Source organism: Desmodus rotundus, chromosome 12, assembly GCF_022682495.2.
Source record: "Desmodus rotundus isolate HL8 chromosome 12, HLdesRot8A.1, whole genome shotgun sequence".
NCBI lineage: Eukaryota > Metazoa > Chordata > Mammalia > Chiroptera > Phyllostomidae > Desmodus > Desmodus rotundus.
In genome coordinates, this window is record NC_071398.1 from 37,524,199 (window position 1) to 37,548,533 (window position 24,335).

General features: G+C 49.0%; 1 protein-coding gene across 6 annotated transcripts in view; it reads left to right on the forward strand.

The window, feature by feature from the left end:
• RYR1 (ryanodine receptor 1) overlaps positions 1-24,335 on the forward strand; it is a 113,294-nt gene that overhangs the window by 62,387 nt on the left and 26,572 nt on the right. For 2 of the 6 annotated variants that reach the window (XM_053914587.1, XM_045185417.2), the window contains exons 67-89: positions 647-887; positions 2,159-2,246; positions 2,356-2,448; positions 2,853-2,867; positions 3,990-4,160; positions 5,733-5,792; positions 6,063-6,200; positions 6,725-6,837; positions 7,021-7,117; positions 7,371-7,474; positions 9,086-9,137; positions 9,267-9,332; positions 10,512-10,611; positions 10,900-10,979; positions 11,073-11,149; positions 11,719-11,792; positions 12,441-12,458; positions 13,571-13,651; positions 17,261-17,349; positions 17,435-17,563; positions 17,646-17,750; positions 20,230-20,311; positions 21,930-22,117. In XM_053914587.1, the coding sequence (XP_053770562.1) occupies positions 647-887; positions 2,159-2,246; positions 2,356-2,448; positions 2,853-2,867; positions 3,990-4,160; positions 5,733-5,792; positions 6,063-6,200; positions 6,725-6,837; positions 7,021-7,117; positions 7,371-7,474; positions 9,086-9,137; positions 9,267-9,332; positions 10,512-10,611; positions 10,900-10,979; positions 11,073-11,149; positions 11,719-11,792; positions 12,441-12,458; positions 13,571-13,651; positions 17,261-17,349; positions 17,435-17,563; positions 17,646-17,750; positions 20,230-20,311; positions 21,930-22,117 (2,261 nt within the window). The remainder of the gene's footprint in view (positions 1-646; positions 888-2,158; positions 2,247-2,355; positions 2,449-2,852; positions 2,868-3,989; positions 4,161-5,732; positions 5,793-6,062; positions 6,201-6,724; positions 6,838-7,020; positions 7,118-7,370; positions 7,475-9,085; positions 9,138-9,266; positions 9,333-10,511; positions 10,612-10,899; positions 10,980-11,072; positions 11,150-11,718; positions 11,793-12,440; positions 12,459-13,570; positions 13,652-17,260; positions 17,350-17,434; positions 17,564-17,645; positions 17,751-20,229; positions 20,312-21,929; positions 22,118-24,335) is intronic. The other 4 variants (XM_053914590.1, XM_053914588.1, XM_053914589.1 and 1 more) reach the window with 3 other exon arrangements.

Sequence of the window (24,335 nt, forward strand, 5' to 3'; positions counted from 1 at the left end):
CTGGAGCCTTGGAGTTGGGTTAGGTCAAGGTTTAGGAGCTGGGTCAGAAGCCTGAGTTTCTTATGCAAATGGTCAGGGATGAGGTCCCTGATGAGGACAGGGTTGTAGGTCAGAGGTCAAGAAATTAGTGTTTTTAAAGGGTTGGGATTCCTGGTCTAGAAGTTCTGTGTCAGGAATTGATTCAAACTGGAGCTGGGACTGGAAGCCAGGGTCAGAGGCCAGAGGCTGGGGTAAGAAGCCAGAGGTCAGAAATCATGTAGTGAAGAAGGGTCTGGGTAGGGACCAGGTCAGGTTAAACACTGGGGGTAAAGACTAATGTCACAGGGTAAGATATCAGTAAGGATTTAGTTGGGGTCAGAGGTCAGGGCCATGATTAGGCTGGGTTCACAAGTTCAAGTTAGGGGTTATGGTTGGGATCATGGTTCAGGGGCTGTGTCAGAGGTCCGGGACCAAGGTCAACAGTGGGATTAGAGATAGATACTGGAGTCAGAGGCCAGGGTCAGGCTGGGGTTAATGAAAGCTGCTGGGTCAGAGGTACAGGTCAGGAGTCATGGGATGGGAACAGAGATCAGGGATCAGAGGTCATAGGTCAAATGCTGGAATTAGAGGCTGTCCAGCAGGGAGTGTCCTCCTTTTGCTCCTGCAGTTTTTGCCCAGCCCATTGTGAGCCGGGCCAGGCCAGAGCTCCTGCATTCACACTTCATCCCGACCATTGCGCGGCTGCGCAAGCGGGCTGGAAAGGTGGTGGCTGAGGAAGAGCAGCTGCGCCTGGAGGCCAAGGCGGAAGCTGAGGAGGGTGAGCTCCTGGTGCGAGATGAGTTCTCTGTGCTCTGCCGGGACCTGTATGCCCTCTATCCACTGCTCATCCGCTATGTGGACAACAACAGGTCAGCATATCCCCAGCCATCCCCCCACACACTCCAGCCTGACCACTGGCTTCCCTGAAGCCCTTCTGACCCCTTGCCTTCTGACTTGCTATGAACTTCTTGCAATGTTCACACAACCTTCTGCCTCCAATCCCATTGCTGCTAGGCCAACAAAATCCAACCCACTGGATTTGCTTTTCTGCCCCTTTGCACCTCTTGGATCTGAGCCCCTGTGCAGTTGCGATGTCAGCCATAAGGAGCCCTGCTTTTCCCTCCATTACTGGGCCTCCAGGCTTGGGTAGATGGGATGTCGAATATTTGCTCAGTGAAACCCAATCATCAGGACTTCCTCTTTCATTGGGAGAAGAAAGAAAGATAGTCCAGCCTCATTTTCCTCAGAAACATACATCTTTAATAAAAGGGCAAGTGCAGATATCAACAAATGGCTAACATCTCCCTAAAATCAGAAACTGTTTAAAGAATTATTAACTCCAAGGTGCAGTTTAATCCAGGGATAGCAAATGAATTTCAAGAACAGTTTCATCCTGATTGAGAAAGATCTGAAGGCTGCACAGGGCTTTGTGAGAAAGCTCTGTCTGTCATGGGAACAGAAAAGGGAAGTGGTGGAATGCACACTGGGGACATCCTTGCACATCCATCTTTGTGCTCACCAGCGGGTGTTGCTATAGGATAGATTCCCAGGAGCCGGAGTGCTGGGTCAAAGAGTTTGAACTGGTGTATTGTGGTACATTCACACAGTGTCATGTACTTCATACATGACAATGAAAATGAACAAAGTCACAACACACAACATGGATAAATCTCATAAACATCAGGTTGAATGAAAGAATCCAAGAAAATAAAAAACAGAGTACATATATCATACCATCTACTAATGTAACATTCAAGGACAGACAAAAATAACTCATGGTCTGTAAGTTAAGATAAGGGTCATTTTTCAAGAGGAAGGAAGTAGGCGTGGCTGGAAGGGACACAAGGGCAGTTCTGGGGACTGGAAATGTTCTATTTCTTGACTTGGGTGGTGGTTACACAAGTATGTTCACTTTCTGGTAATTCATCAAGTTGACAATTTATATGTACGTTGTACTTCTATAAAAGTTAGAGAAAGGAAAAATTGTAAAGGAATGGTCATTTAAAAAATTTAAGTCCTCTGGATGGCTAGATTCCTTAGAAAACACCACCCCTGACCCCTCCCTGCTAGATCTCTTGTGTGGCCCCCTCTCCTGGGGGTCCCACTCCCACCCCTCACCAGCTCCTTCTCTGATGCCCAGGGCGCACTGGCTAACGGAGCCCAATCTCAACGCTGAAGAGCTGTTCAGAATGGTGGGAGAGATCTTCATCTACTGGTGCAAGTCCCATGTGAGTCCCTGCCCACTCTGCCCTCCTCTTCATATCCAAGAAACTGCTGCCCCGTGATGCCCTCCCCCCACCCAGTCTGACTGACCCCCAGTACTGCCTCTGCCATCAGAACTTTAAGCGTGAGGAGCAGAACTTCGTGGTCCAGAATGAGATTAATAACATGTCGTTTCTGACTGCCGACAACAAGAGCAAAATGGCCAAGGTGGGTGTTTGCTCTGGGAGATGGCCTTAGGAGGGAGGAAGAGAGACCCCCCCCCTCCCCACAGGGCTTCCTGCCTGCCCCCTCATCCAGCCAGCTGCCCTGTCCTGGTCACATTCCCTGCGGACCTCACAGCCTTGTCCTCTCTCATCTTGCATTTTCTTCCTCATATCCCTGTTATCCCATGTCCCCCTTTCTTCTTCCCTTATACTTCTCAGAATTGCCCTCTTCAGGGTTCTAAAGGACAAACCCACCCACCCTGAGTCAAGGTCTGGGAGTGCCCTATTAGGGGATGCATGTCCAGTGGGGCAGAGGAGCTGGGGTCAGGCCAACTTGGAGTTGAGCCTGGGGTTCTCAGAGGGACTGGGGTAACCCTTCTTGTCTCTGTCTGCCACCTGATGAAGCAGGCGGGAGATACACAGGTCAGCTCCTTGTCTGGAACCTTCCGCATGGCTCTTGGCTAATACCCTCTTGCCCATAAGCCCCACCCTCTGCTCCCCTTCCAGAAAACCCTGCCCATGTTCCCCACCCTCGCCCTTGGCTCCCAGCCACCATTCTCTCCTCTCCTCCCTGCTCCCCACCCCCAACCATGCACTCCCTTCCCAACCCTCAGCTTTGAGCAGTTTCACTTTTTTTAAACTTTTGTTTAAAAAAATTTTCAAAAGACTACCTGTCAGCTTTCGCCAAAGCATCAACGCATTGTGGGCTGAGGTCATGAGAAATGGGAATGCGGGTGGGACAGGCACGCGCATGGTGGGTGTAAGGCTTGGGCTCTGGAATTAAACAGACTTTGGTTAGAATCCTGACTCTGGCAATTGGCTGTATGGCCTTGGTCAACAGTCTTATCCTTCTGAGCCTCTGATGACATTCAGCCAGTGCCCCCTGGCCCAGGGCTCTGCCAGGACTCAGATGCTGCATGTACGGCCTCCGTATTGTGAGCCGGTGTGGATGTGGCTCTGGCCAAAGCTTGTCACTGGGGCTTGTCTTTGGCATGACTTGGGTGGCTCCGACCACGGGTCTGCACCCAAGGCTTCAGAACATGGCTGTGGGACTCTGTGCCCTGTATTTATGTTCCCAGATCTTTCTGGATCTCTGTAGCATCTTTTGTCTTCCTGCATCCTTGTCCATCTCAGTCTCTCGGTGTCAGTCTTTTTCTTCCAACTTCTCTGCATCTTTATTTCATTCTTGGGCACTCAGTCTGAGATATGAAGTGTGGGGTCATATGTGTTGTTGTGGGGTATGGGGGTCAATACCAGGAGTTCTTAGGGGATTCTGGGAGAAGACTGCCAGAGGAATTGGGGGGGAACCTGTAAGGGTTTGGGTTAGAAGTTGGGAATTTGGGATAGGTGTTTGTGTTTGGGAGGGTCAGAGCTGGGGGTCTGAAGTGAAAGATCAGCAAGGTCTGGGGTGGAAACGGAGGCAGGCTCTGAGATCGGGGAAAAGCTGCCTGGTATCCTGGCTGAGGGCTGAAGTGTGGACAATGGCTGTGGGGGCATGGGGCAGGGCTGGGGATCAGGCTGGTGCTGAGCCTCATGTCCCCACAGTCGGGTGGCTCAGACCAGGAACGTACCAAGAAGAAGCGCCGGGGGGACCGGTACTCTGTGCAGACATCGCTGATTGTGGCTACACTCAAGAAGATGCTGCCCATTGGCCTGAACATGTGTGCACCCACTGACCAGGACCTCATCGCACTGGCCAAGACCCGCTACGCCCTGGTGCCTGCCCAGCCCCATTCTGGGAACCTGTCAGAATCTCACTCAGCACTCCACCAAGCCCCCCAAGCCCCAGGGTCCTACTGGGAGCCCTCCCTTAGGACCCTACTGAATCCTTCCCCAGGACCCTGAGGACCCACTCGGGCCCCTGGGATGCCCTGAACCTTACCCAGGAAGCTAAGGACCCCACTTTGGAAACTGCCAGAGCCCCGGAACCTAAAGACCCTACCTGGGACCCCACTAAGACCCTCTCAGATCCTCCCCACACAAGCCTCCCCACACAGCTGCTGAGTTGACAGACCTAGAAGGACAACATTGAGCCTTCAGGGATCCTACTGAACACCCTCCCCCAGGACCATGCCAAACCTGTTATGCCCTGAGGACCGCCCCCCCAAGATACCAGTAGCACACCTGAGACGACTCTGAGCCCTCTACCAGGACCTCCCACAACTTGGGATCCAGTGAGCCCCTCACGATCCCACTGGCCCTCCCCTGGATCTCTGGGTTCCCACTGAGCTCTCCACCTTGCCACCTCTTTCCCTCAGGACCTGCTGGTCCCTCCCTCTAGACTTTATGGACACCCAACTGAGCCCCCCAAAACTCAGGGGCCCAGTGAGTCCTTAAGTAGCCCTGCAGGATCTTAATGGCCCCATTCCCCAGGTCCACTCACAATCCTCTGAGGTCTCAAGAATCTTGGAGATCAATTGCCCCTGCCCCTGAACACTCTTAAGCCCTCTGGGACTCCAGAGGCCTCCCAGCACCCCACTTACCCCTTGTATGGAAAAACACCCTCCCCTCCCTGATCCTATTCAGCCTCAAGGACCCTAAGAAGCCCTCTGAGGATCCTGCCCCAAGACCCCTAGAACTTCCCCCCAGGACAATGCTAAGCACCCTTGCAAACTTACTGCCCCCCTGCTGACCTCCCCTGGTATCACAAGCAACCCCTTTACCAGAACCCTAAAGGCTCCTTCCCTCAGCACCTCAAGCTCCTCCTAGGACCTACTGAGTCCTGCCAAGACCCCAACAAGCCCTCCAGGGCCCTTCTGAGCCCTCAACTTGGTCCTTGAGGACCCTGTTTCCTGGGACCCTAAGAAACTCCCATCCTACTGATCCCTACTTTGGCCTCCATGTAAACTCCACCAGTGACTTGGTTGATCTGTCTGATCCCCTGTGACCTCTGCTTCCTGGCCATCTTCCTTATAAACCCCTTTCACTCCCCTCGTATCTTCAAAAATTCCCTGCCCATCTGCCACTCCCATGTAGCCCCACTCTGACCCTCCTCTGACTTCCGATCACCCCTCTGTGGCTTTACTTGACCTTCGAGGGTATCCTCGTGTCACCCTGTTTCCCTCACACCTCCATGAGGCCCCTCTAATCCTTACTGTCTCTTCAAGGTGCCTCTGTGACCTATAGGACTCCCCCTCTGATCAGTCCTGATCTCTGGTTCCTTCTGGGTGTCCTCCCTATACAAGCCTCCCACCCTCTGCTGGGGTTATCACCCTGTACAGGAAACGGTGTGGGTCAAGGAGGACGTTGAGCCCTCTGGAGTGACCCAGGCTGGCCATGTTTCCCCAGAAAGACACGGATGAGGAGGTCCGGGAATTTCTGCAAAACAACCTTCATCTTCAGGGAAAGGTACGCCTCCTTAATCTGCATCTGGGCATATTGGAATGATGGCAACAATAAGAGCGTCTAAGCACTCACTATGTACGAGGCACCCAAAGGACCTTAACTTGTACTTCCCACCGGGTCTTGAGAGCACTGAAAGGGGACGGGGCAGCCACGCTGCGTGCCAGGCCCTTCCCCATCCCCACCCCTCCAGAAGCTGGGCCGTCGGAGGCCGTTGCGGGCAGGGCTTGGGGGCCCTCACGCCAGCAGCCAGCAGGCTGTTCTTTCTCCCCTCAGGTGGAAGGCTCCCCTTCTCTGCGCTGGCAGATGGCCCTGTACCGGGGCCTCCCCGGCCGCGAGGAGGACGCGGACGACCCCGAAAAGATCGTGCGCAGAGTCCAGGAAGTGTCTGCAGTGCTCTACCACCTGGAGCAGGTGGGCGGGGCCGGCGGGGTTCTTACTGCAGAGTGGCAGAAGCTCTGGGCAGGGGGCGGGCCTTAAATTTGCGGGCGGAGCCTGAGGGTGAACCTAGGCTTTTTCGGTGGAGCAAGGAGTGGGCCTTGGGTCTATGTGTGGAGCCTGGGTGGAAATTTGAGTTTAAATCGGGGCTTAGAGTGGAAACTTGCATCAGTTCTTAATATTGGGTCCGGGAGAGAACTTTGGGTCTAATAGTGGGAGCCTGATGAAGACTACTTGACTCCGTGGGCAGGGCCTTGGAAGTGGGGCAGGGCCTGGGCAGAGCCCCTGGGTGTGTGAGCCGGGCCCAGGAGAGAAATTTCGGTCTGGAAGCAGAGACCAGATTAGAACTTTGACTGTCAGTGGTACCAAGGGGTTTCTTTGGCCCTGTGAGTCAGGCCTGAATTTGGACCTGGGCACTGATGGGCAGTTTCACTCGGCCTGGAAGTGGGAATCAGGCCAGGGGCAGGGTCTGGGAACATGACAGATTGCCCCGCCCATAGGTCGAGCACCCTTTCAAGTCCAAGAAGGCTGTGTGGCACAAGCTCTTGTCCAAGCAGCGCCGGAGGGCAGTCGTTGCCTGTTTCCGCATGACCCCTCTGTACAACCTGCCCACGTAAGTCACCCAGGGAAGAGGGGGGCTAAAGAGGCCTCGGAGAAAGTGTGACTGAGAATGTGGGAGGATGGACTGCCAATATTATGGGCTCTTGAGGAGTGGTTGGAGGAGGCAGATTTGTGGGAGGTTAGAGGAAGCGTTGGGGGAGAAGGTCCCATTGTCACCGACACCGTTTCCGTGCAGGCACCGGGCATGCAACATGTTCCTGGAGAGCTACAAGGCCACATGGATCCTGACTGAAGACCACAGTTTTGAAGACCGCATGATAGATGACCTCTCCGTGAGTTGGGGCCTGTCTGGGAGTGTGGGGACAGAGCTGGACAGGGCTGGGGCTGAAGATGCCTGTTGCATACCTCTAGGGGTTGCCCTTCACATTGAGGGGTATGAGAAAGGTGACCCCTGGCTTGGGCAGAACCAGGGGAGGGCGCAGGATGTGGGACGTGTGAGGAAAAGTATCCAGCCCATCAGGGCTATGGGGGAAGACAGAAGAGGACTCTAGAAGCTCCTTCTCCAAGCCCCACACCTCCCTCCAGAAAGCTGGGAAGGAGGAGGAAGAGGAAGAAGTGGAGGAAAAGAAGCCAGACCCCCTGCACCAGCTGGTCCTGCACTTTAGCCGCACTGCCCTGACTGAAAAGAGGTGAGGACCCTCCCTAGGTCCAGGAAAAAGGACCCACTACTTCCCTGCTCTCAGAAACCTCCCCACTCCTCAAGAGAGACCCTCTGTGTCCTAGGGGAGCACTGTGGCTGATCTTTCAATGTCACTTTACTAGGACAGGCAGGGCTGCCATGTACCATTGTGCAGGCTGAGCACTTCACAAGGGCATCTCCTCTCAAGGGTTCACATCAGAGTCAATATCAATTTTGACTTTTCTAGAAGAAAGCATCTTGCTCAAACAAAATCTGTGTATTATAGGAACACATCAGTGTATTATGGCAAATTTCCAACAGAGGGAAGTGTGGAAGGGGGACCTTTTTCTAATTCACACAAAGGCTTCATATGGGCTAATGGCAGTCCGGTGAATAAATAACAGTAGTAATGGTGCTGCTGCTGCTGCTGCTGCTGCTAACAAATGACATTTTTCAAGTGCTTTTATGCGTCAGGCACCATGCTAAGTGGTATGTGTCAGATACCACTTGGCATCTATATTTCCTCAATCCTCACATTATGAGATAGATACAATTATCAGCTTCTTTCTGTGAACAAGGAAATGGCGGCACAAGGATTTGTTTTTCTCACGTAACATGAAGTCAGGAGCAGCAAGTCCAGGGCTGGACAGTGACACGATGACGGTTACAGGGTCACCCAGGCTGACAGGCTTGCTCAGGCTTTCTGCACCGCCATTCTGAGCTTTTGTCTTGTGCTCATAAGGCAGACGCTGAACTTCCAGACATGACCACACGCCAGGCAGAAAGGAGGGGAGAGAATTTTTTTCCTCTAAGCAAGACCAAGATCTTTTTATCCAAGAACAGAAGCTCTCCTTGGTGGGCTTCTGCACATATCTCATTGGCCAGAATTCTGACATCAGGCCACCACTAGCTGCAGGGGAGGCTGGGAAGTCGAGTGTCCTGGAAAAGCAATGACTCTGGAGTTAGCCTATCCGGGTGTGAATCCCAATAGAAGCTATGTGACCTTGGCCAAGAAGGATCTTTGTGCCTCGGTTTCCTCATTGGTAAAATGAGCTTAGTAATATACCTACCTAATATGATTATTGTGAGGAGATATATATATGTGTGTATGTGTGTATGTATATATGTGTGTGTATATATATATATATATATATATATATATATATCAGAGAATACGTATATATCTCAAGGAATAACAAGGTAAACACAATAGGTCTTGGCCATTACTACTATTTATTATTATTATTATTATTGAGACCCAAGGACAAGATGGGTGGTCATAGTTGTCAAGTAAGCCCACAGGTGGCAAGATACACCCAGAAACTCCAGGCTTCCATCACACCATTCTAGCAACTTCAGTGGAAAGGGAGCAACTCTACCAACAGCTCCAGCAAAATTCCCCAAATAGTTCCACTGGCCCAGCCTGGATCATGTGACCATCTCTGAGCTGTTACTGTGGCCAGATAGAAAGCACTGATTGGCTCAGCCTACAACACAGGCCAACTCTGGCAACAGTTTACCCTGCCTGAGCATGGGGAGGGTTGCTTTCAAAGGAAAATTAGAAACCACTGTAAGCTGGGGGCCTCTCCATCGGGTCCTGACTATCTGATTACTTCCTTAGCAAACTGGACGAGGATTACCTATACATGGCGTATGCCGATATCATGGCGAAGGTGAGGCCCTGCCCCAATCCAGGAAAGGTCCCCTTCTCGGTTGCAATGCCTGTCCACCAAAAGGGCTGGGGGTGGACTGAGGTATCTCCCCTGTTCCCCATCATCCCTAACTTGATGCCCCATCCCCAGAGCTGCCACCTGGAGGAGGGAGGGGAGAACGGCGAAGCTGAAGAAGAAGTTGAGGTTTCATTTGAGGTAGGTGGGATCAGGAGGTGCTGGAGGAAAGGGATGAGGGCCCCTGACTTCAGTGATCCCCATTCATTTAGCATGTGCTCTGGGCCAGGCCTTGGGCTGGGTGATATTGGGGACACAGCAGTGACCAAGTCAGTCCACTGGGGAGGCAGGTGCACCAATCGGACAGTAACAGCGGAGTGTTCACAGTGGTGACGAGGAAAGCTCAGGCAGGGGGAGAAGGGCTGGGGAAGCCAGAACAGCTCAGGAGACTATGGGGAAAATTCACGGGACTGTGGTAGCCCAGGCAAGGTGCCTGACCAAGCGAGGGAACAAGGGCGGCAGGGAAGGCTTCTCAGAGGCAGGGATGTCTGAGCAGGAGTGTGCCAGTTGAGGAAAAGGAGAAAGGTGTGCATGACAGGAAAACAGCATTTGCAAAGGCCACACAGTGAGAAAGAGCTAGTAAACATGCAGTGAACCCACCTATTCATCATTAAGGCAATCAGCAAGCATTTCCAAGTTTCTTCACCTTTTTTGTGCCAGGAGTCCTTTTGTATCTGGTGAAACCTTTCTCAGAATTATGTTTTTAAATGTGTAAAATGAGTTCATCACAGAAAAAATAAGCATATGGAATTAGTTATCAAAATATTGTTTTAGAAATTTGTGATACAGTAATATCTGTACTTTTTGATTAATCTATCAAATAAGACCTAACAGTGGGTGCAATAGCTGCTAGAAGTGATTAGTGATGAATATAAACAATATTTTGAGATGTCTACAAAAATTTGATATGGAAACATCTGTGATTCTTACTGGTGACACAGCCACAGGTTCTGCTAATATTGCTATGTTTTATGGCCTCATCCATCAAGGGAGGAAATGCTACCTTTCAGTCAGAGGGTGGTAACATAAAAATATAACTTTTTTCCTCATTCAAGTGCACAGACTTCCTGGATTTTATCCCCTGGCCCCTTGGAGATCTGTGGGCCCAAGTTAAAACTGTGCCATGCCCAGCCCTGCACTAAGTGCAAGAGACAAATCAGACTTCAGTACCAAAGGACAGAGGGGGTTTATGAGTTGAAGGAAGGAGCCAGTGGGTGTGGCTGGAGCAAGGAGCACAGGGGTGAGGGATCAGGCTGAGAGGGAAAGGCTGGGCTGGTGAGCCTGGACTCACTAGTCCCAGCGGTCCTGACTCTGTCCCAGGAGAAAGAGATGGAGAAGCAGAGGCTCCTGTACCAGCAGGCACGGCTGCACAACCGAGGGGCCGCGGAGATGGTGCTGCAGATGATCAGTGCCTGCAAAGGTGCCCTCCACAAGCATCGGACTCCTGAGCACACTCATCCTGTCTTCCCTCTCCCCAACCCACCCAGCAGCACACTCTCCCACTCCTGCATGCCTTTGGTTTGCACACACACCCCAGCCCTTGCATGTTCCACTTGCCTTGCAATTTCTTACTATCCTTCAGCCACGGTCACCCTTGCACACTCCTACAACCCCTTCTCTTACATCCCCTGCAATGGCCGTTTTCTGGTGGATGGAGAACATCACTCCCAAACTAAGTAGACCATCTTTTGTCCCCTGCCCTCTCCAGGAGAAACGGGAGCCATGGTGTCCTCCACCCTGAAGCTGGGCATCTCCATACTAAATGGGGGCAATGCTGACGTGCAGCAGGTAATAGGCAAAGGGACTTGGGAGGAGAGCTAAGAGGGGTGGGAGGTTCCTGCGTGACTCCCATTTCCCCCCGTTATGCCACCCCCTCTGCAGAAAATGTTGGATTATCTGAAGGACAAGAAGGAAGTTGGCTTCTTCCAGAGTATCCAGGCGCTGATGCAGACATGCAGGTAGGCTCTAGTATATATCGTTTAGTGAAGCTGTTTGGTGCAACTGTGCCCCCACTCCTACCACTTCCAGTTCTAGTTCTGCTCTCTTGGTTCCAGAAACAGCGACGCATTCAGACTAGCTCAAATGACAGGAAGTTTAGTATAAGAACTCATGCGCAACAACAAGGCTGGGGAAACGCCACCCTTATGGATCCAGGGAACTGGAACTGGAAGGTTGTTGAGAACTCAGGGGACACCCAGCAGCAGGGAATCCGGGTTCTCTCTGATGACCCTTATTAATGTGACTCTCCTCTTGCTGTTGACTGGCTTTCTCTACCCCTCTGAAGCTTTTGCTAATTGATGGCTTCTGTACCCTCCTGATTTCAACTTGTACATATTTCATCCTTGCCTCACATTACTTCATAGCTGCCACCACATAGCGTCTGCCAGTTCTTGGTTTCTACTTCCTCTTGATCTCTGTTCTGTTCATTCATGGTTTCCATTGGCTCTCCACCTGCCACCACTGGGGGCTGCAGGGCTCTGGAACAGGACCTCAGCACATCTTCCCATCTTTCCTTTCTTCCGCTCAGTGTCCTGGATCTCAATGCCTTCGAGAGACAGAACAAGGCAGAAGGGCTGGGCATGGTGAATGAAGATGGAACTGGTGAGGCCCTCTCGTGGGCTTCCCTCTCCATGGGATTTCTCCTCCCTTTAGGATATGCCCCCTCCCCAACACTGCCCAGGACTCCCTTCCTCCAAAACACCTCTCCAAGAGCATCCCCAGATTCCGCCTCCTCCCCTGATTGGTGCAGTGGTCCCCAGCCCTGCTCCCCCCTATTCGTCCAGGGTCTCCCTCCCCATGGCTCCCACCCCTGGGTGTCCGTGTGTCCTGTGTTCTCTCACCCATCACCACATGGACCCCACTCTCCACAAGCCCGAAGTTTCCTGTCCTGGTTGCAGTTCTCTCATTAATGTCCCTAATCCGGGTTAATTGAGTCTCCTCTTTGCCGTGTTGTGACGTGTTTAACCTTTCTGCCCTGATCCTTGCCTCCTGCCTCTCCACCTCTACCTGTCCATCTCCCTTTCTCTTCCCTCTTCTTTCTTTCCCAATGCTTTTACCATCATTTCCTACTCTCTTTCTGGCTTCCTTCTGTCTCCTTATCGCTCTGTCTTTCTGTGTGGTTCTTTCTCTATATCTATGTCTTTGACCCTGACTGTGTGTCACTGTGTGTATGTTTCTGTCTCTGTCTCCTTCTGTCTCTTTCTCCCTCTTTTCTCCTGCTTCCTCCTCCCATCCTGTTGGCTGCCCCAGTCATCAACCGCCAGAACGGTAATTCCCTAGCCTACTCCCTTTGCTGTGCTACTCTGCCACCCCTCCCTTCTAACCCTGTCCCGCGACCCCCCTCCCCCTCCCCTCCACCTGGGGGCTGAGGATCTGGGACATTCAGGGAGAAATCCTTCATTGGTTCAGGGTGCCCGTGGAAAGTCTTGAGATCGGAGTCCAGAGACCAAATTCAGGTCCCAGATTAGCCACTAACAACACCTGGGATTATGAAACCAGTCACTTACCTTCTGTTGGCTTCAGTTTCCCCACATGTAAAGTAGAAGCCAGAGGAGATGACAAAGATCCGTTTCCAGAAGGATGTTCTTGGACTTCACACCCAGATTCTCAGTCCCGGGGTGGGGTGATCCCCACTCCCACCCACCCTGTTCCCTGCTCAGCGACTCTGCATTGGTGGGTCTGCAGTTCCCATCCACCAACTAGATTGGTTGCCCCCAGCTTCCACTCTGATTGGTGTGCGTGCGTCTTCGGCGCCTGCTCTGGTTGGCCCATTCACTGTCTAGGCTTCCCTCTCTCTCCCCTCTCCTGAGGCCCTCCTTGATTGATTTCTTTTAGATAGCCGTTCTGATTGGCCCATGTTTACACCCTACCCACCCCCCCCGCCTCTCCTGGATTGGCTACTTTCAAAGCTGCTTTCCAATTGGCTGGCTTTCAACCCCATTCCTCCCTCCTCTGATCCTTTGTGTGAAAGTGACCCTTCCCCCTCCCCCCATAATCCATTAACCCCACCTCCAGGAGGAGCGCTGAGGGTACCAGCTGCTTGAATCTCTGCTGGATCAGGCAGACACTCCCGGAAGTCACATAAGTGGTGACATCAGAGGGACACTGACGTAGAAAGACACTGAGGCACCAGCTTCCATACTCAGGGCCCCTCAGGCCTCCATCTGCTGTCACGGATTCTGAGATCGGGAGCCCCTGGTGTTATGGATGTCAGTGGCCTTCTCAGTGTCTCTGAAGTGGTGGCTGCTCCTCCCTGCACCACTGTGCTTTGTGCATGCGTGTGCAGTGTGTGTGTGCAGTGTGCATGGGCCATGTGCACGTGTGTGCTGTGTCTTGGTGTACCTGACCTCTTCTGGGCCCTGCCCCTTTTTTGCACCCAGGAGAGAAGGTCATGGCAGATGATGAATTCACCCAAGATCTGTTCCGATTCCTGCAATTGCTCTGCGAGGGGCATAATAATGGTGAGGAGTGGGGTGGGTGGAGTGTAGAGGAGGCTGAGGTTTGAGGAGAGTCTGGCAGTTGCCTGAGTTAACCTCCAGTCCCTGCCTCCCCTTGTCAGTAATGGCCTCGCCACCCATTCCTGATCCCATTGTCCATCCTTTGCTTTCAGCCACAGTCACGCCCAAGCCACCCACCTTCCTAACTCTCTCTTGAGTTTCTGGAATCCAGCTACTTTGCTTCATGTTCACTTCCTCTGGCTAGTCCAACTCCCCAGAAGCAACCTAGCCAGAAACCAATTTGGCCAAAAATCAACTTGCCCAAATGAGCAATTAGCCACATGCCATTTTTCCACAGGCATTTCAAAATTGAGTAAATATGGATTTCCATACTTCGGGTCTTTAGAGAAAAGGAGACCATGTGGCATTTTTCAATGAATCTATTAGAATCACTTATTAATTTTGCTTATAAAAATACTTTGCCAGAAGGACTGACTACAGAATTTTTCCTAATTTAAGAGAGTTTTCACATTTGTTCTGGTTCTGGCAATTTAACCAGATCCAGGGTGACCAGCACGTCAAACACATAGTTGGTGAGAAAATATAATCTTGTATGGCACGCATAGCTTACAACATTAAAGGGACAGCCCAAATTCTGTCTGACAAACATTCTACCCAATGCCACGTCAGACTTAAGGTGTGGTTGTGATGCTTAGGAGGTTATTATGGGACCATAGACTGCCTGGAAATCAGCCTTCACGACAAGGATGGGAGCAATTATAAACCTAACTCCCACAGAACTTGCACCCCACTTGGCTAGTGTTCTTTAAGGTAACCGTTTTGTAAATTTCTCTAATCTTTACTCTTCAACAAAGGATAAAGCATGAACTATTATTGCTTTACATTCTCAAAAGCTCTTATGCCCATAACTAATTTTTCTTCAATGTTTATTAAATACCCTTCTGCTGCATAACTGGGATTTCCCTTCTTGAATTTCAACTAAAGTATAATTAGTCTTTGGGATTTACAATGAATTTTACTTCCTGGGTCTATGACTTTTGGGAAATGAGAATGTTCTTTTGGAGGGGATTTCTCTCTCCCAGAAAATCTGCAATCCAGTTCTCTGCTTAAATTCTTGAATTCATTAACCAGCCAAATCATATAAGTATTTGAAGTATCTTTCAAATCTCAGATGGCTTGCATGTCTTCAGCATATTTGAAGCAGACGAAAGGTGTGTCTCATATGTGTGCATGTCTATGACAGTGTTCTCAGTTGACAGGGTTCTTTACAAGAGTGGGGAGGTCTCTATCTAACCACTGAAGCATGTAGTCCCATTTAAATGAACACAAAGGAGTTAGCAAACAGAGTTGACGAGACAACCTGTTATTTGCTTATAAAATCTTGACTACTTTAGTATACTTTGTCTATAATGTGTAACCAGGCAAAGTGGATGTTTAGCCTGATACAGTGATTGTGAAGTGGCCATAGGGAAGTCAAGTGGAAAGTAAGGCTTTGCGGGGAGCACAGCCTTTCAAGGGCTGTTACAGCCGTCCTGTGCAACATGACATTGCTGTCAGTATTAAAAGGACTTCACTGAAGTCCATGTTTATTGCCTTGATATATCGATGAATTGGTTATTTAGCAAATGAGTCTACATAGGCGGTTCTCAAACTTAAGTATGCCCAAGAATCACCTGGAAGCCTTGTTAAAATAGACTTCTGGGCCTCACCCTAGAATTTCTGATTTAGTAGGTCCTGAGGTGGAGCCCAGGAATGTGCATTTCTAACAGGGTCGCAGGAGATGCTGATTCTGCTGGTCTGGGGCCAAACTCTGAAAATCACCACTGCAAAGTGCAGTTCTTAACCTCAACACTTCCTTTAAGGCCCTTTAAGAACAGCTAATGTTCACTGAGCACTTACGTACCAGGTGCTGTCCTAAATCCTTTACGTGTGCTAGAGTATTAAAACCTTATACAGCTCTCTAGTCTATTGTGACCACCGTGTTACATATGGGGAAACGGGCAAGTCTGCACCACACAGAGAGGTTCGATAATATGCCTGAGGTCACACAGCTAGGAATTCATGCAGCCAGCTCCTACTTCCCTTTCAGGTCTCAGCTGGGAGATCCTCTCAGCCAGCTTTCCTTTACTACCTCTGAGCGTGTGCAGCCCATCTGGGTTTCCCCCACTACAACCCTGATCATTCTGCCCAGCATTCCCCACCATCACTCCTGCCACCAATGAATTTAGTATTGTCATTATTATTATCATACACTGAAGTAGAGAGAATGGTCCAATAAACCCCAAGTACACACCACTCAGCTTTAACAGTTTTCAACTTTCTGCCCTAGAACAATGTTTTTCAAATAGTGGGAACCAGCTTCCCAGAGTCGTGAATCAGTTTATCACAGAGGTTCTCACCCTAACTGCACATTGGTATGCCTGGGGAGCCTTTAAAAATACTGAAGCCCAGGCTTCACCTCCCCAGATCCTAACTTAATTGGTCTGGAGGGGGCCTGAGCATTGGCGTTTTTTAAAATGCCTCCAGGTAATTCTAATGCACAGCCAAAGTTGAAAGGTTGAAAACTACAGATTTAGTGGGTTGAGATCAAAATTCCTTATAGTTAAAAAGACAGAAAACACCAGAATACACATAGTAAGGGTATGTGAAACTTCTGTTTCAAGTATATGTGGATATAATTTCAGATTAAATACACGTACTGGGTCTCAATGTAAAATGGAATTCCTACCATAGTTTGCAGTTAGAAAAGACTGAAAATTACTACATAAGAATATAAACTTTACAAGGGTAGGGATTTTGTTTTCTCTTACTGCTGCATCCCTAGAGCCTAGAACAGTGCCTGGCAATAGTAAATGCTCAATAAATTTGTAGTATCAAAGAGTAAGTGGACAACCTTCATCTCCCATTAGCATATAGTACAATACATACTCAATAAATATATAATGAATAAATGAACAAAGAAATGACAGATGTTTATCTCCTTTGGCTTTTGGTGGGTGCTCAATAAATATTTGTTGGATAAATACATAAATAACCAATCTTCCATCTCCCCCAGCACATAGTAGGCACTCAATAAACATTTTGGAAACAAATTGAGGATGAAACCTCCATTTACCCTACTACATTGTACGTGCTCAAGAACCAGTATTTTGGAAAGTAATCAGTGAATAAATGACTGACCCTTTACCACTTTTTGCATGTAGTAGGCCCTCAATATTTATTACATAAATGAATAAATGTTTTTCCATCTTTCTCTGACACATAGTATGTACTTGATAAAGAGAGGGACAGCCCTAGCTGGAATGGTTCAGTGGATTGAGCGCCAGACTTCGAAGTAAAGGGTCCCCAGTTCCATTCCCAGTTAGGGCACATGGCTGCGTTGTGGGCCAGGTCCCCAGTAGGGGGCGCTCGACAGGCAACCACCCACTGATGTTTCTCCCTCTTTCCTCCTCCCTTCCTCTATAAATAACATCTTGGGGGGAAATTGAATGATTATATGCCTTCTAGCCTGCAATAGGCCTTCTATTTGAACACTTCCGCATTAATGAATAAATGACCACCTCCCTTAGCACATGGCAGATTCTCAAAGAATGAATGACTTAATCTTCCTAGATTTCCAAAACTACCTACGGACACAGACAGGGAACACGACCACTATTAACATCATCATCTGTACTGTGGACTACCTCCTGCGGCTGCAGGTAAGGATGTGAGGTCTCCAGGCGGGTCGGGGGCTGTAGAGCCATCGTTGGCCCAGCATCCCCTCACTCCCTGTCGGACCCCCAGGAGTCCATCAGCGACTTCTACTGGTACTACTCTGGCAAGGATGTCATTGAGGAGCAGGGCAAGAGGAACTTTTCCAAGGCCATGTCGGTGGCTAAACAGGTGTTCAACAGCCTCACTGAGTATATCCAGGTAGGGCCCACTCATTGGGGCAGGGCGGGGCAGGCCGGCACCCCGCGCCCGCCTGGCGCTCACGCAGACCTCTGCCCGCCAGGGCCCCTGCACCGGGAACCAGCAGAGCCTGGCACACAGCCGCCTCTGGGACGCCGTGGTGGGATTCCTGCACGTGTTTGCCCACATGATGATGAAGCTAGCTCAGGTTCGGGCCTCTCAGTTCTACATCCAACTGCTTCCGGGCACCCGCAACTGGCCCGTTTCCAAGTCCTTACCCACCGCTCAGTTTCTCACCCAAGTGCTCCCGGCATGTTCCAGACTGGCTCTCCCTCCTTCACCGAAACCCCCTTCTTTCTGGATTGGCTTTCTGCATGATCCCGCCTCTACCTTTGCCACCACCAATCGGCTGGTTTCCCAGCCACACTTCCATTGGTCTGACGTCTGCGCCGTTCTGGCCCGGAGCTGTGATTGGTTGGTGTTCTTTTCTCTCTGATGAGGTCATCAGATTCAAACAGCCCTAGAGATAGGCTATCTGCGGGCTTCTAGGGACCTGGGGCTGAAGGAATGTTTTGCTGCTTTACTCAGCCTGTGTCAGATGACGCCCATAGCGGGCATTTAGGATGTTAGGTCCACTTCCTATTTATAGAATCTTCGTGCTCCCCTTTTTCCACGACTCCCTCCCCTTTGTGACTTTGTCAGTGTTACACGAACACCATTTCCATTCTCACTGCACTGGGGCTCAATATCTGAAGGGGCGCCACGCACATCCTGGACATCTTACTTGCACCAGTGTATTTATTACAGTAGTTTTCCAGCAGATGGCAGTAAAGTATTCTGCGTATTATAATTTCCCAACAGAAAGTCTTGAGGAAGGGAAGCCCTTTTTTTTCACTCAAAGTTGCCTCAAGAGCTGGCAAAAACCCTATCTGATGTCATCTGGCTTTTTGAAAGGAGTGAATTTAGGAATGCAATTCCTCAGTGTCCGTGCAGGTGAAGTCGAATGTTGCTGTAATCTTAACTTTCTAGAGACTGTTGGTACCGTAGTGTAAGCAGGGGTGTCCAACCCGCGGCCCAGGATGGCTATGAATGTGGCCCAACAAAAAATCGTAAATTTACTTAAAACATGAGATTTTCCTGTGATTACATGTCACAATATCACATAAAATAAACGTGCGTACAATGGCGTTTTATTACTTAGATGTGTGCATTTTCTGTATTAGCGATCACAAACTTGGGACCTGCTTGATGATTTTAAAAGGTTATCAAAAGGGCCGCTGCATAGTTAGGGTTATTACCTGAGGACGCTTTTGCTTATCTGTGGTGGCGGATATCATGAAAATTGTGCACGGACCTTATTTTTTTGCTCATCAGTTTTTGTTAGTGTTTGTATATTTAATGTGTGGCCCAAGACTACTCTTCCAGTGTGGCCCAGAGATGCCAAAGGGTTGGACACCCCTGGCGTAGAGTTTTATACCCTGCAGAGTTAACTCATCAGCCATGATCTAGGGTTTGGTTGTCATGGCCAGAAATCCACTGCCAAGTGGTGGCTTACAGGGAGAAAAAAATAACTTACCAGTTCACATCACAGTTCCAGGATGTGATCATGTCAGCAGAAATGTCTCTCTCCTGTCTGGCTTCATTCTCAAGCAGGCAGTCCCTAGGGGCTGGAAAAATTGTGCCCTATGCTTCCAAGCACCCTACCAACAGCTCCAGTGGGAAGAGAACTCCTCTTTCATGGGAACTCCAGAGGAAACCTGCAATACTCTGATTGGGCTCACATGCCCAATACTCTATTGGGTCACATGCCCATCCTGAACCGATCACTGGGGCCAGGAGAAAGAAGGCTTTGATTGGCCAGACCTGGTCATATATTCATCCCTAGAACCAGGAAGGTGGAGTTAGCCTCACTTGCCCTGAGACTGGAATTAAGAAAAGCAAGGGCTAGACTGGGCAGGCACATACCACAGGCATCCACCCATCTTAGGATCTTGAGATCCTGGAACGGTAGAATCTTAGTCAGAATGCAGAGCTTTGGATCTGTGGAAACATGTTAGGATTAGAATGAGCAACTCTAGAACTAGCATTGGGGTAGAAGGAGCCTTACATTCCACTTCTCTGCTGTCCTTCCCCCTCTATTTTATTAGGTAGAACCATATGAAATTACTACTTTGTGGGCCAAAATGGTTGCATATTGGCAATTTTATGTAGCTCAACCTAATACAAATAGACCATGAGGCAGAACTTTGACCATCACACATTCATCCAACAAGCATGTGCCTCACACCCATCACAAGCCAAGTGCAGTGCTGAGCTCCCATTCCTTCCCAGATCTGGGTCTCTGACCCCAGTATTTGCCCCTGTCTGTCTCTGTCTCTCTGCCCCAACTGTCTTTTCTCTGAGCCCTATATTCCTCCCAGCCCTTGTCTGTCAGCCCTTGCTGCCGCATATCACCTGTTGGGTCTGCTTTCCCCGAAATACCAGCCCCACCCCCACACTGTTGTCTCTCTGCCCCTTCCCCTGCTTCCGAGGAACATGTCTGGACTCGGGTTCCCTCGGAGGTAAGAGGGGAGGAAAAGGAGGTTTTAGGCCCTGCTGGGTGGTGCGGAGGAGCAGAAGCAGCTGGAAATGAGGGAGGCGTCTCTGCAGAGACCAGCCCTCACACAGCTGGGATATGGGGTCTCTAGGACTCAAGCCAGATCGAGCTGTTGAAGGAGCTGCTGGATCTACAGAAGGACATGGTGGTGATGTTACTGTCACTACTAGAAGGTAAACGCCTATTGAATGGGGATGTGGGGAGGGAACAAAGGTTCCCAGGAGACTCCTGAGACCCAGGAGACCCTAACCTTCAACCCCATCTGATATCGTGTCAGGAACAATGGGCTGATAAAGAAGTCACATTAATGAGCTCAACAGACACTAACTGAGGACTGTACCAATGAAGTATATTAGTTTAGTGAATCCCCAGAAAAATCTTAATAAGGTGGGTGGGCTGGATACCTTTTTAAATTTATGTACTTAATAGTTATTTACTTATTTTCTTAATGTGTCAATTAGCTTTTGCTGCCTAACAAGCACACCCACAACTTAGTGACTGAAAAACAGCCATAATTTATTACTAATTAATGACACAATTTAACTAGTAGACAGACTGTTTTGTATAGAGGTTCATAAAGAGTGTCCTTGTTCTTTTACATGGCTGCATAGTACTCCATTGTGTAGATTGTAGTGATTCATTTAATCACACCTCTACTGGTGGACATTCAGGTTTTTAAAAATATTTGCTATTACAATGTTGTAACAACTAATCCTCCTACAGAGTTTCAGAGTCCTTTTGGTAACCAGTCATTAGCTTTTAAATATCAGAAGGTTTCCTTTAAGCATCAGATTTCCAGCTTTTCTTGAAAATTTGTAAGATTTGGTGACCCTGGGTTCCCATTCTCACGTGATAAGAATTAGATGGACTGAATTCAATAGCTGAGTTATATCAGTTCAATCTTCTGATATTGATGACTACACTATAACTGTGTCTGTCTTTTAGGACATATGCACAGAAACAGTCAGGGGTGAAAAGGCTGCATGCCTGCAGATCACTCTCAAATGGTTCAGGCAGAAAAAAAGAGAGGGGAAGATTATAAAGCAAAAAAGTGAATGTGGCAAAATGTGAACAACTGGTGAATCTGGAATATATGATTGCATTACTTTTCCCTTGCACTATTACACTTTCATGTAAATTTGAAATCACATTAAAATTAAAAGAATCAAAAAGAAGCTGGAGCCAGTCTGCTTTAGAGGGCAGTGGGGGACCCCAATTTGCCACAGTCTGCACCTCCCCCTCCACCTCCCCCTGCTCTATCGCCTTTGTCCTGCCTCACTCATCTGTGGACCTGCTGGGCCTCTGTGGGCTGCTGGAGGGCTTAGGTGTGTGAGCTCTGAGATCATGCATCTCTAGGTTCAAATCCTCCTCACCCTGTTCCTGGCTGTGTAGCCCTGAGTGTGTGACTTTCTCTGAGCCTCGGTTTCCTCACCTACAATAACAGACAGTAGTATGTTTCCCTTACCAGGATGAGATCACGCCAGCACAGCAGCTGGCGCAACATCTGTCAGCCGCTGTTAGCTTTGCCATCATTATCTTTATTGATGACTCCTTCAGCTTTCAGGGAGGTGGACAAAGACAGAATCAGCAAGGTCCACACATTATGCTGTTTCAGATTAGGAAGTGACCCGTGCCCTTTGAGGGGAGGCCTGGGTGCTGGCCCAGGAAGCTTCCACCAGCACAGTGGATCCTGGGGAGCCATTGATAGTTCTTGGGCTGGAGAGGGTGGCACGCCATGGGACTCCAGAAGGAAGGCTCTGTCGGGCCGCACTGACCTGGGGCTACCTGCAGGGAATGTGGTGAACGGCATGATTGCCCGGCAGATGGTGGACATGCTGGTGGAATCCTCATCCAACGTGGAGATGATCCTCAAGTTCTTCGACATGTTCTTGAAACTTAAGGACATCGTGGGCTCAGAGGCCTTCCAGGACTACGTCACTGATCCCCGTGGTCTCATTTCCAAAAAGGACTTCCAGAAGGTGAGTGCAGGAGGGTAGCTGGGCCGTGGTGCCACGTGCCAATCATGCCCTTCCTTGCTGCCTGCCTTGGGCCAGAGACTTCTCTGTGAGCCTCAGAGAAGCTGCCTTATCTTTGAAATGGAATAAAACAGCCCTTGGAGTTGTTTGGAAGGTGAAATGCGTTAACACAAGTAAGAACCATTATTTCTATTATCATTCTTAATAGTTATATTATTATTTTTATTTAATCTTTATTGTATTTTTCCATTATCACTTAGTCCTCTTATAATAGTTATATTATTATTATAAATGGAGATCAGTTATTTAGTTGATAAACACCTACTGGGTTTCTCCTCTGTACCATGGACACAGCAGTGACTGAGACAGACACAGCCTCACCTTCACAAGGCTTGTAGTCTAATGGCAGAGGCCATCGCCAGTGGCCATGGCACATCTAAATAGTGAGGCCAGTAGGAGGGAAATGCAGGAACCAGCTTTATCCAGCAGCTCACTCATATGCCTCTGTCAACCTCTCCACCCCAGCTTTGCCCTCTCTCCCTATGTAACGCCAGGTAAGTCGCTTCTCTGCTGAGCCTCAGTTGCCTCCTCTGTGAAATGGGTCTAGGATGATAACATTCACTGTCTGACAGGGCTGCTGGGAGGGTGGACGGTGCCTGGAACACAGGAGCACTCAAGAGATGTTAGCTATTATTTTTACAGGCATACCTCAGAGATACTGTGGGTTCTTCCACCACAGCAATAAAGCAAATCACAATTTTTTTTGGTTTCCCAATGCATGTAAAAGTTATGTTTGCATTCTACTGTAGTCTATTAAGTGTGCATTATGTCTAAAAAGCAATGTACCTACCTTATTTTTAAAATACTTTGTTGCTAAAAATTGCCAACTATCATCTGAGTCATCAGCAATGTTTTTACTAGTGCCTTCAATTTGTTAAAAAAAAAAAAAACCCACAACGGTAACCATGAAGTGCTATAAAATGAGGTACAGCTGTCCTGTTATTATGGCCGGATCATCCCCATCACCATTTTGTTAACTTTTCCTTTGAGGTAATTCAAGTTTATAGAGAAGTTGCAAGAACAGTACGTGGAATTTCTGAGTAGCCTTCACCCAGATCGTCCAAATGTTAACTTTTTACCGCATCTGCTCTATCGTGATTCCTCTTGACCTCTAAGTGTTTTAGTGTGTGTCTCCTGATAACGTGTCCATTATCTTACATAACCACAAAACAATGATGCAACCCAGGCAATTAACACTGACATAAGGCTTCTGTCTGCAGAGCTTATTCAATTTTTATTCATTTTTATTCCCTGTCAAGGATCCAATCCAGGATCAGGAGTTGCATTTAAGCATCCTGCCTGTTCAGCCTCCCTCATTCGGAACCCTTCCTTGGTCTGTCTTTGTCTTTGGTGACCTTGGCATTTTGAAGAACAGAGGCCAGTTGTTTTATACAATGTCCCTCCGTGTGGGTTGGTCTGAGTTTTCGTCATAATTCAATTCAGGTCACCCATCTTTGGCAGGATCATCGTAGAACTGATCCTGCTCAGTACATTGTAGTAGGAGGCACAAGATATTGGTTCTTCCCGTTACTGTCGGTGTGAGCTTGACTGCCTTTGGTCAGGTGGTGTTTACCAGGGTGCCCTTCCCTTCAATGTCTTGTGAGGACCAGCTTTGGAACTTTGTGAACATCATACTCACCCTCTGGGGTTAGCATCCATTGGTGATTGTTGCCTGAAACCATTATTACCATAGTAGTTGACAGGTGGTGGTTTTCCAATTTCACCATACCCTTTACCTTTATTAAGTACCATTTTACCGTATAGAAGAGTTTTTTCCTTCTCCATTATTTACTCAGTCATCCACGGATGGATGGTATTGTTTGTTTACATCAGCACAGACTCATTGCTTCTTTCATTCTAGGGGCGGCAATCAATACTGTCCATCGGCATCTAAATAAGCTCAGAGTTTGCTGAGTTAAAATAAAATGCCCCCACCTCCTAGTTGTTCTCAGAGCCTCCCCACCACTCTGTCCCCATCTCAGCCATGCCTCCCAAGAGCTGTCTGCCTTCCTTCACTCCTTTCTCACCTCCCACTCCTTCCCTGATTCAGGGTTTGCTGGCCTCTGTCCCTGTCACTCCCCTGAAATCACCTTGACCAAGATCATTAGTGACCTCTTCACCTCTGACCCTCTCCTCTGACTTATGGTGGTGGCATTTGCCA